At 40.9% G+C, this 12,162-nt stretch overlaps 1 protein-coding gene across 5 annotated transcripts in view; it reads right to left on the bottom strand.

The window, feature by feature from the left end:
* Positions 1–12,162, bottom strand: part of LOC122562191 (transcription factor MafG) — a 46,727-nt gene that overhangs the window by 16,278 nt on the left and 18,287 nt on the right. For 3 of the 5 annotated variants that reach the window (XM_043714851.1, XM_043714852.1, XM_043714850.1), the window contains one exon: positions 2,761–2,824. In XM_043714851.1, coding sequence (XP_043570786.1) covers positions 2,761–2,796 — 36 coding nt within the window. In that variant the 5' untranslated portion in view covers positions 2,797–2,824. Of the gene's footprint in view, positions 1–2,760; positions 2,825–2,919; positions 3,196–3,255; positions 3,275–12,162 lie in introns of those variants that run through there. The other 2 variants (XM_043714854.1, XM_043714853.1) reach the window with 2 other exon arrangements.

Here is a 12,162-nt window from a genome sequence, read left to right as displayed (position 1 = left end):
GGAAATTGCGGTCCTTGAAGAAGGAGGCCATCTGGGTTGTACGTTTTTGGAACTGGTCCTCCTGGGATGCGGCGGAGACGAAGGAATTGGGAATATGGGATGGCGTGTTTGCAAGGGACAGGGTGGGAGGAGGTGTAGTCTAGGTAGCTGTGGGAGTCGGTCGGTTTATAGTAAATGTCAGTGTTGATTCGGTCGCCCGAGATAGAAATGGAAAGGTCTAGGAAGGGGAGGGAGGAGTCCGAGACGGTCCAGGTGAATTTGAGGTCGGGGTGGAAGGTGTTGGTGAAGTGGATGAACTGTTCAACCTCCTCGTGGGAGCACGAGGCGGCGCCGATACAATCATTGATGTAGCAGAGGAAAAGGTGGGGGGTAGGGCCAGTGTATTGCGGAAGATGGACTGTTCCATTTATCCTACGAAGAGGCAGGCATAGCTGGGGCCCATGCGGGTGCCCATGGTTACTCCTTTCGTTTGGAGGAAGTGGGAGGATTGGAAAGAGAAGTTGTTCAGGGTGAGGACCAGTTCTTGGCTTTCTTCATTGTCTGCTATTGAAATCAACTTCCTCTCTATGACAATGCGAACTACTTTCTGCATATTAACAAGCACAGGCCATAACTTGCCAATACTGCAGGTCATAAAAATAGCGAAGTTAGTAAAAATGCTTAGTTCAAAACTACGTTCCACTTCTTAGTCAGATGGTGGGTTCTGATTCGAAACGGTTAAGTTCAATGTACTACTGAGGCTTTTTATACTAAAAAAAGTTGAGTACTGAATGAAGTATGGGTTGTTTGTGCATCATCTTTTAGCTGCTATTTTAAAATGGGTGTTAACCAATTTTACAAGCCTCCACTAAAAACAGCAGATAAAAAGATATCACACAAACACATTAGGTGCTCACCTGCTGCAACTGTAACATTAATTTCTCAAGCTGGATTGTTAAGAATACACAGATCCCTCCACTTTGAGATATGAATGCCTCTGAATGGCAAAACCAGCAATTGTTGGCCTATTCTCAATCACATCAGAAGGTACCTTCCTTAACTACTTCAGGTACAAACATACCCAGTAATACAGGGAAGGGAGTTCCAAGTTTTTGATCCTGCGACAGCAAAGGCATAGCAAAAGACTTCCAAATCAGAAGTCAGGATGGTGATGTTCCTGTGCATCTGCTGCCCTTCCTCTTCCAAGTAGAGGTGGTCAAGGGCTCAGGAGGGAGGTCATCGATAAAACAGTTGGAAATGGTTGGGCATAGGACACTACCCAGAGGAATTTGTAAGGCCTATGTGCTGCACTGTTGGTGTCCCTCGTCTCCACAAGGAAGCCTGAGTTCAAACATCAACTGCTCCAGAGGTGTGTAATAACATCTGAACAGGTTGATCAGTAAATATGTACCATGAACAACGCCTGAGATGATGTCCTGCTGTAGAGCTATTTGACCTCCAACCACCACACTCATCTTCCTTTGTGCTCGTTAGAACTCCAATAATTTCCCTTCTATGCCAACTGGATTTCAGTTTTGCTAGTGCTCCCTGATACCACACTTGGTTAAATGTTGGTATCTTGACATCAAGGGCAAAATCACTCTTCTCATCTCTAGAGTTCAGCTCTTTTGAACTAATGCCGTAATGCAGTCAAAAGCAGAGTAGATCTGAACAAACTGAGCATGGTATTGCTGCACAAATGCCATTTGATAGCACTGTTAACAACACCTTCCTGTTGATCGAGAGGAAGCTGATGGAGTGGCTATTGGCCAGTTTGCTTTCTGACGACAAGACGGGTAACTTAACATTGGTATCTGGGTAACTTAACATTGTCAGATATATGCCAATGTTGTAGCTGCACCAGAACAGATTGTCAATATATTACACTCAAAATTGGTACAAAACTTATTACTTCTCAAGTGTTTGTTACTGTTTTAAGACTTTATGAAACAAAGATAATTTATTTCCATATAGCACCCAATGACATGTAGACAGGTTTATTTTGAATTGTGCATGTAGCATCTCTCATTACTAACAAGATCTGGAACGCAAATTGCATTGCAACTAAAATATTTCGCCTTCACTATTCAAACATACAAATTGGTGGTTAATCATAAAAGATAACTGTAAAAATAAATGCTCAATGGGGCTAGGCTTTACATTCAACCAAAACCACACCAGATCGCAAAACAGCCTATTAAAATCTGCACTGTGATAGCTCACATAAATACTGTAGTACCAGTCTATTTCTCGAGGATCTATAGTTCATGGGTGAATGCTGGAATCTAATAACGGTCCCTCCAAGGTACACCTTGGGTAATGGTACATCAACTATGATATTGCTAGTTACCTGACCTTGGGGACGGACTGAAGGGCACTTGGTACCTTGAATCCAAAACATAGCTGAGGTCTTTACAGAGAAGGTAGGTAAAGGATAGGGCAAATGGAAGAGAAATGGCATAAAACAAGGAAGGGGGAAAAGAAAGCCAAAAAACAAAGAAAAAGAGCATAAGAGAAAAGAACATGTGGATTGTAAAAGAACATTTCAGTGAAATACTGGCCAATCTTGTGTACGTACTAAACTTCTTAACAATTTTGTGTCCCTAAATGAAGGGTAAAATTAAAGACAGATAGAAATCCAGAAACTAATATGTAGTGAATTCCAAGCAGGGTTATTAGCTCCGCATGAAATTTTGACGAGCACAGTATTACAAATATTTTGCTTTATTGGACTTATCAGCCTGGTATTAAGTGTCTAAGAAAAGGGGAGGTCAGCTGTACCTTTAAGGCCTTGTTTCCCTTGTTAGTAGTCGTCATACCACGGCACACTTTCAATCACACAAACCTATGGGAAAAGAATAAAAAAAGAACGGAATTATTTTTGATGCAATTTTTTTGTGAAGAGCAAATTTTAAATACTTTGCATCCAAATGCAGCTACCATTTGGTGCTGTCCAGGAGGATGAGAATGAGAGCTTATTTAAATAAGAACATAAAATCTAAGGACCTGACCCCCGACTGCTAGTCAGTGCTGAGCAGTACAGGTTTTACAGGTGACCTGAAGGAAGGTCAAAACTGGAGTTGGCTGTGGTGCACCATACACATTAAGAAGCTGCTAATACTCATGAACACTTTGCTGTTTGGACAAGATATTACAGAATGGCCTGTAATCCTAGAGAAACAAAGGCTTAGAGAGAGAGAGAGAGAGAGAGAGAGAGAGAGAGAGAGAGAGAGAGAGAGAGAGAGAAAATTTTGGATGAGAGACTGCTGAATTTACTATTTAGCAGAATCATAGTAGCAGGAACTTCCTATGAATGTAAACCTCAGTTCAACCCCTGCAACAAATGCTGTTCATATGCTAATTATAAATGTGAGAATCATGATGAGTCAGCAGGTTTGAATAAAACATTTAGAGGCAGACTACACCCAAGCCGCCCCCATGACAAATCAATGGATTAAGCCACTATGCTGCCTTCTCAAAAAGAAAAAGTTTAAGCAGCTTCTCTTCTGCAAGCTATTTCAGCTGTGTCTTAGGTTACTTTATATCAGAAATCTGTGAAACCTCCAACATCCAGCATTTCAGGATTTAAAGTGAACGAAGAAGAAAGAGGGAGGAAAAAAGAAAAAGAGGGAAATGTGAAATAACTGTTGAGCTCTGCATGGAAAATGACAAATTGAGTCATCTCCAAGCATGAAGTAATCCATTAATATGTGAAACTCTTTCAACTCTCTCTACCCACCTCCATCACCCCCCACCCCAGATACACACCACCCTCTGCAGAGACAGGAACAAAATACTCGCAGTTTACCAATGTTTACTTTGGTGCCAAGTATCTCAGCTCACTTGATCTAGTCACCTGCTCCTTGTCTCGTCCACGTCTGGTGGTGCTCCCCGCAACCTGAATTAAACTGACATTTACAAAACTAAATCATGCACTTTTATACAGACAGAGCTATCCTTCCATGTCCCTTTGTCAGCTCAGAATGGTCAGCTATCAAGACCAGGAAGAGAAACCAGTGCAATTTCCATTTAGTCCAGTATATGAAGCAGGAGCTCTGGATTCTTATGACCCGAAATGTGGTGTGATAGCAGAACAAGATCAATTGCTGGAATCTTGGTTTTTGATCAGTTTACAAATTCTCTGCTGTTCTTCCATTTAGGAATTTAAAATTATAATCTTCAGTTGCCCATTTCTTATTATGCTGACCATGCTCATTCCTTGTCCCAGATAACTTAATAAACAATACCAAACACAAAATCTCACAAACTTCAACTTAGTATATAGTGAGTAAGTCAAAAAACTCTTTGTTGCATTTCCCCTCCCTATCCCTGTGATCTCCTTCCGCCTCAATTTCTAGAGTTTAAAATCAGTGCTCTTTCAATTCTGGCCTTTTGAGCATCACCAGATTTTAATTGCTTAAAACTGACCATTAAAAAGGCAATGTATAACATGGCGTTTTATTGGTTTTTCCTGATCAGGAGAAGCCCAAACAATCTTCACTTTCTTCTAATATGTGCTTGCCCTGTATAAATTTCAAGAGAGGGGTTTGGCAAAGCATTTTTTTTTTAAAGAAAGGGCTGCTGCCTCATGGGATAAATTAGTACACGAAAATCATTTAGTCTAAGGAACTTCAAAAATGCAATTTTAAAAGGGACATCTATTTTAGATATTGTACCTTGCCCTTGAGGTTCCATTGTATGGATTTCGGTCACTGAGCAAAAAGCTCTGTTGCCCTAACTTAAGTAATAACAATACACGAATAAATTACAACCCATGTGCTTTATTTAACAAGTTATGCATTATCTTTAACTGTTAATATCAGTGACAGACCTGTAATTGCAGATTTTCATTTTAAATGTTAGAGTTCAAAAGCATTCCAAATTTGGAAGATGATTTTAAAAGTGGTTCATGCTTTAGTAACATTCATGCACAAACAAACATGATCTGGTTTAATTATTAAAATAATACCACCAATTTACACTTAGTAAAGAGATTATATGAAGTCACCCTTCATTGGTAATTTAACTCCTTTTTGGATTGGACACCAATTCAGACTGCACTTTTCTGTTGTGTCACTATTAACCATCGAATTGATACAGCACAGAAAGGGGACCATTTGATCAATCTTGGCCAAACTGACCTCAAAGACATCAAGCTATCCTTTCCAATCCCCTCTCTCTGCAACTTACAGTACTTAAATGTGCAGATCCAGGTATCTTTAGAAAGAGAGTTTACAGTCTCTACCTCCACCACCAACTCAGACGGCAAATTCCAGATACACACCACCATCTGCATAAAAACATTTTTCCCTCACATCCCCTCTAATCCTTTTGTCACTTAGTTTGACTCTATGACCCCTGGGTTTTGAACTCTCTGCCAAGGGAAACAGGTTCCTCCCATTTACTCTATCGCTACCCTCAATTTTGGATACCTCAATCATGTCACCCATTTAGTCTTCTCTATTCAAAGAGAAACAACACCAATCTCTCCTCAGAGCTACAATTCTCCAGCTACGGCAACATTCTAGTAAGTCTTCTCTACATCCTCCCCAGCACAATTACATCCTTCTTGTAATGTGGTGACCAGAACTGCACACAATACACCAATTATGGCCTCACTGGCATCTTACTGTTTCATCGCCACATCCCTACTTTTGTATTCTATACCTCTGCCAATGACGAAGAGCATTCCATATGCCTCCTTTAAAACCATATCTACCTTTACTACTACTCTTATGGGCCTGTACATTTGCACGCGAAGATCTCTCACTCATCTACCACTCAGTATAGATCCATTTATTGTGCAATCCCTTTTAGTGTTTGACCTCTGAAAATGCATTACTTCACACTTATCAGAATAGAACTCCATCTGCAGTTTTCTTGCCACTCCACCAACCCATCTACCATTTTGGATCTTACAGTTACCCACTACACTCTCCACTGCATGGCCAATTTTTGTCTGATCTGTAACCTTCCCAATTGTGCTCCCCCCCATGTTTACACAATCTTTGTAAAGCATAAAAGGGTTAATTTCTATTGTGGCAGAGCTGAGAAGCAGAGAAGATATACACACACGACAGAACCTTGGGTTAGCAAAACTATGGAGGATTGCAAAAAGTTCTAGTCTCCATATTCTTTATATAAAAAGAGATGCTGGAGCAAAAGCAAAAAAAGATTTATTAAAATGATACCAGAACCGAGGGATTATACTTAGCAGTATAGCAGTATACTTGCATTTCCTTTCTCTAAAAGGAAAAAAAATCTGAGGCTGCCCTGATAGAAGCATTAAAAATTATAGCAGAATTTGCTGAGGTAGATATAGATGAAATGCATCTATTTGCAGACAAGAACAAAACTGGAGGGACGTAAATGCAACAGAAGTCACTAATAAGACTAAGCAGTAATTCAAGGGAAAACCATACCCCCCAGAGTGGAGAGAACGTTGGCACACAGTATCGGAGGTGATGGATTGGCAGGGAAGCTGGATAGGCATGAGGAACATAGTAGCAGAAGGACATGTTGATGGTGTTCGATGACAAAGGGTGGGGGAAAAGGCTCATGTGGAGGAGAAACACTGGCACGGACTGGAATGGTCTGTTTCTCTGCTACCAATAGTCCAACTGGAGTATTCCCACTACCAGTAACAACTGAACATTTCTGAGCCCAATATCCAATTTTAAATATCGATTAGTGTAGAAAAATAGTAAAAACTGATGCTTTCATTTTAAGCCACAGCTTTCCGCTTACTGTATAGTGCGGTAGATGTTATTCTGGTTCTCTCTTCCTCTACTTGAAAATAACTTCTTTTTTCCTGTCAGTCATTTCCTCTTAACACTTTGCTTCCTTCCTCCGTGGCAAATGTTGATGGGTGACCTATTCTCAGGTATTTGCCAGAGTGTGCTTTTTTTTATATAAAGAAAGTTAGCCTGAGGAAGTGGTGGAGGCTGGTACAATTACAATTTTTAAAAGGCATCTGCTTGGATACACGAATAGGAAGGGTTTAGAGGGATATGGGTCAAGTGCTGGCAAATGGGACTAGATTAATATAGGATAAATGATCGGCATGGATGGGTTGGACCAAAAGGGCCTGTTTCCATGCTATACATTTCTATGATTCACTAACATAAGCCCATTGGGACAGGGGAAGAAATAAAATCACAAGGTATTTTCCAGAATTGTGATGGGGAAGACCAAGAACGGCCATGAGTTTTTTGATCATATGTTTAAGGTTTCAAAATTAACACCAACACTAGTAGTTCAGGAAAATCATCTCTCTTCTTCAAGGAGAAAAATGAAGTAATTTCAGGTCTGGAGAAGAACATTTTGACATTTTTCTTAGCCTGTCATGGTGTCCATGCGAAGGCTTATGATCTCTTGCATGCAAAATCTAAATTTCCAAAGACAAAAAGAGAATGTCTAAATACTACTTCAATGTTGAGTGTTTGACTCAACCACCCTTTCAGGCAGTGAGTTCCAGACTTCCAGAGTGAAATAAAATCACTTCAATTCTTCTCTTAGCCTTCCACCTACAAGTCTTCCTATCCACCCTATGACCCTCAACCTTATACATTTCTACCAAAGTCCCCTCTCAAACTTTTGCTGCTCCAAAGAAATCAACCTCTGCCTAGCCAATCCTCCTTCATAGCTAAGCCCAGGCAGCATCTTGGTAAATGACCTTTGCACCCTCGCTATTGTAATCACATCCTTCTTCCAATGTGGTGACAAGAACTGAAACAGGAATGGCTACTGCATAATCATCTCAAATTGGACCTGATCTAATCTTGTACATTTGAGTGAGCTGTAGATATTTTCCACTCAGCCGGTTCTGACATTTTCTGACACCTCTGGAGCAAACGGGACTTGAACCCAGGTCTCCTGGCTCAGGGGTAAATAATCTACCACTGCAGATGTGGGTAATGCATTTTGTACAGTCCACTTAGACTTCAGCAAGGTGTTCAATAAGGTCCCACATGGGACACTGATTTTGATGGTAAGAGTCCCTAGGTTCTACAAATCCAGCACTAACTGGATATAGAATTGACCGAGAGGCAGAAAGCAGAGGGTCACTGACTGGAAGCTTGTGTCCAGTGGGTTTCACAGGCATCAATGTTGAGGCCCTTCCTGTTATAAACAGTTTAAACTCAAAATGTAGCAGTGAGTCTAAGTATGTTCAAGAATGACAAAAGTTGGTGGGGTCGTAAATAGTGAGGATAGCTTTAGATTACCACAGAATGTAGATAAGCTGATCAGTGAAAAATGGAATTCAATTTGGAAAAACGAATACAGGCATGGACTATTTTCTAAACAAACAGTGAGAAAATTCGTAAAGCCAAAAGTACAAAGGGATCTGGGAGTGCTAGTCCAGGATTCTTTAAAGGTTAACTTGCAGGTTGATTCCGTGATTAAGAAAGCAAATGTAATGTTGTCATTTATCTCAAGAGGGTCGGAATATAAAAGCAGCGATGCGCTTCTGAGACTTTTAAAGCTCGGGTTAGACCCCATTTAGAATACGGTGTCCAATTTTGGACCCCACACCTCAGGAAGAACATACTGGCACTGGACTGTCTCCAGTGGAGATTCACACTGGAATGGTCTAACATACGATGAATGGCTGAGGATCCTGGAATTGTATTCGTTAGCGTTTGGAAGGTGGAGGGGAGATCTAATAGAAACTTACAAGATAATGCATGGCTTAGAAAGGGTGGATGCTAGGAAATTGTTTCTGTTAGGCAGGGAGACTAAGACGCGTGGGCACAGCCTTAGAATTAGAGGGGGTCAATTTAGAACAGGGGAAATGAGACATTTCTCAGCAGAGGGTGGTGGGCCTGTGGAATTCATTACCACGGAACACAATGGAGGCCAGGACGTTAACGGTCTTCAAGGCAAAGAATTTAGGGCTATAGGGAGAGTGCGGGTAAGTGGAGTTGAAATGTCCAGCCATGATTAAATGGCGGAGTGGACTCGATGGGCCGAATGGCCTTACTTCCAGTCCTATGTCTTACATTCAGATAAAATGAGGGGTGATGCACTTGGGCAGAACGGACAATGAAATAGGTGATGAACAGTAGGACCCTGGGATGCACTGAAGATCAGAGGGACCTTGGTGTGCATGCCCACCAGTCCCTTAAGGTAGTTAAGGTGACAGGTAGATAAAGTGATTAAGATGGCAAATGGGATATTTGCCTTTAATAGCCAAGGCACAGAGATTAAGAGCACAGAATATTTATTGAGATTTCTACTGGAATTGTATAAAACATTAAGTCACAGCTGGACTATAACGTGCAGTCTAGAATCCAGAAGGTACTTGATGGTGCAGAGAAAACTTATCAGGATATTGCCTGAGCTGGAAATTATTTTTGTAGTTTTGAATGGAAACTGGGGTTACTTTCCTTGGAGCAGAGGAGATTGAGATGAATAAAATTATGAAAGGGGAACAAGATAGGACAGACAGGAAAGAAACATTCCCTTTGGTGGAGGGATCATGACCAGGTTATTAAGGTAAGGTCAGAAGGTTTAGAGGGGATGCGAGAAAAATGTTTTCACCCAGAAGGTGGTGGAATCCTGAGCTCACTGCTTAAGGGCAGTAGAGGCAGAAACTCTCATAACATTTAAGGAATTGCTCATTATGTACTTATGATGCCAAGACTTACAGGACTATGGGGCAATTTCTGGAAAATAATATTGGAATAGGAAAGTGCTGGTTTTTGATCAATGTGGACTCAATTTGCCAAAGGGCCCTTTTCTGGATGGTAGACCTCTATGACAATGACACTGCACCACAAGAGCCCTATAGTTAGGCTGCAGATTGGAAGAATTGATCCTATTTAAAAGGTGATTGTCTCTATGTGGGGGTTACAAAGACCATAAGACCATAAGACATAGGAGCGGAAGTAAGGCCATTTGGCCCATCGAGTCCACTCCGCCATTCGATCATGGCTGATGGGCATTTCAACTCCACTTACCCGCATTCTCCCTGTAGGCAGACTAATAATCTTGGGACACAGCTTCCAATCCCACCATGGCAGTTCATGGAATCCAAATTCAGTTTGCAAAACATGAAAGCTCGTTTCATGGCACCATTATTGAGATGATCAATCTTCATAAAACCTCATCTTGTTCATTTGTCATTGAGGGAAAGAAATCTGCTGTCCTTACCTGGTCTGGCCTACATGTGACTCTAGATTCACACAACGTGGTTGATCCTTAACTGCCCTCCGAAATGGTCAAGCAATTACTTAGTTCAACAGCAATTAGGGATCGGCAACAAATGCTGGCCTTGCTAGCAATACTCACAGTCAAAGAGTGAATAAAAACACAATCTTATAAATCTTTCTGATTCAAGAGGAGCTTGGTCCTGCTATTCCAAGCAGTAAGGAGTGCTGTGGTTACCAATATCTACAGTACATTGCTTGGCCATTGTTTTCAAGTGATGAATGTGTGCAATACTGCATACAGTATTGTACTGTGCATGTAAGTCAGCCATTAGAAATACAGCCAAGCAAACCCATAGCTGAGTATTAGCTCTGCATGATATTGAAGAGAAAATATTAGGCCAGTATAAGTTTAGGGCAGTGGGCTTGTATCTGTGGTTGAAAGCTGGTCGGTGGTTACCCAGCTTATTTAATACTGTGCGACCACAAAAGCATCAATCACTTTCAATCAAGATATCATCGAAAGGAAACAGAGCTCAGAATACGCGAATCAGGTTGCCAAGTGATCAACGTTTTGCCCAACTGTTCAGGAAACAAAAATGAACAGTCACTTTCTCCAACCATTGTCAAATCAGATCAAACCTTCATTTTCTGAAACAGTCTAGTACCACTGGCACACACACAGAAGATTAGATCAGATATTCTTGAAATTAAACGGTGCAAATTTACAGAATGGTTAGCCTCCTCAACTCACGCCTTTCCGCTGTCCCACAGGCATATTGACAGGTCAACTTCCAACACTCTAATGCAACAAGAATCAACAGGCTTTTATTAATTTTCAAAGTTTATGAGAAGATTTGTAGCGCGGGTGCTCGTTGTTGTGGTTCTGTTCGCCGAGCTGGGAATTTGTGTTGCAGACGTTTTGTCCCCTGTCTAGGTGACATCCTCAGTGCTTGGGAGCCTCATGTGAAGCGCTTCTGTGATGTTTCCTCCGGCATTTATATATTATAAATGCTGGAGGAAAGATCACAGAAGCGCTTCACATGAGGATCCCAAGCACTGATGATGTCACGTAGATAAGGGACGAAATGTCTGCAACACAAATTTATTAATTTTAGACAAGATTACAGATTGTAATCCAGATTAGAATGCTACAGGTCTGTGTGTAAAGGCTACAACCTGCCCTGAAGTTATTTTCTATATAGCAGTTCACATCTGACAGCAGCTCCGTTCTATCTAGGCCAAGGAGAATGCAACTGGGACAACTGCTTTCTTCTGATTCAAATGAGAGCAGGGAGCCCAGTGTTCCCTATCCTCAATACAATCATCTTAATCTTCCTCCAATATGGACAACATCAAGACCCTGCATCGTGAAGTTTCAACAATCAGTAACTGTACATTGTAGAAGCTGAGTTATCATAAAGAGAAAATAAACATTTCAAAACAGAGGGAGAAATGAAAAGCTGGTCTATTTTTACACGTCCAAGAAAGTAGGCTTAAGATTTTTTTTTTTAAAATGGGGCTGCTCCTTAATTCTGAATAAAAATGTTTGTCCAAACACTGCACATGCCATTTTTGCATTCTTCAATGAGCAGCATGAAGGAACAAAATTCCTGATGGAAGCATCCTGACTTATCATAGCTTATGCTTGGCAGGAGGATGTGGATGGTTGGGTGTGGACGAGTGGGGTGGGGCAGCAGGTTGAAGGAGGAGGAAGAGGAAGTCATAACAGTTTCTCTGCTTGAATAATGTTAAAAGCTGTCAGGAAGATAGGCAGACAACCTGATAAAGCGCTGTTGTCTAACATGGGAGGTACAACTGGTTAACAGTTAGTCAATAATTTCAAATTCATACTGCAGAAACAATTTAAATTTGAAACAAAACAACCCAAATTGGCATAGTTGCTTTTCAGTACAACAATTAGTACAAATAATTGTGATATGAAGGATCTCATAACCAAAGTAATATGCATACACAAGGAAATATCTTACTTCCTTAATTCATTCATTTATTTTGTTTAGAGGGGAGTTTG

This window comes from Chiloscyllium plagiosum, chromosome 24 (assembly GCF_004010195.1).
Source record: "Chiloscyllium plagiosum isolate BGI_BamShark_2017 chromosome 24, ASM401019v2, whole genome shotgun sequence".
NCBI classification, from domain to species: domain Eukaryota; kingdom Metazoa; phylum Chordata; class Chondrichthyes; order Orectolobiformes; family Hemiscylliidae; genus Chiloscyllium; species Chiloscyllium plagiosum.
This window is presented reverse-complemented; position numbering and strand designations above follow the sequence as displayed.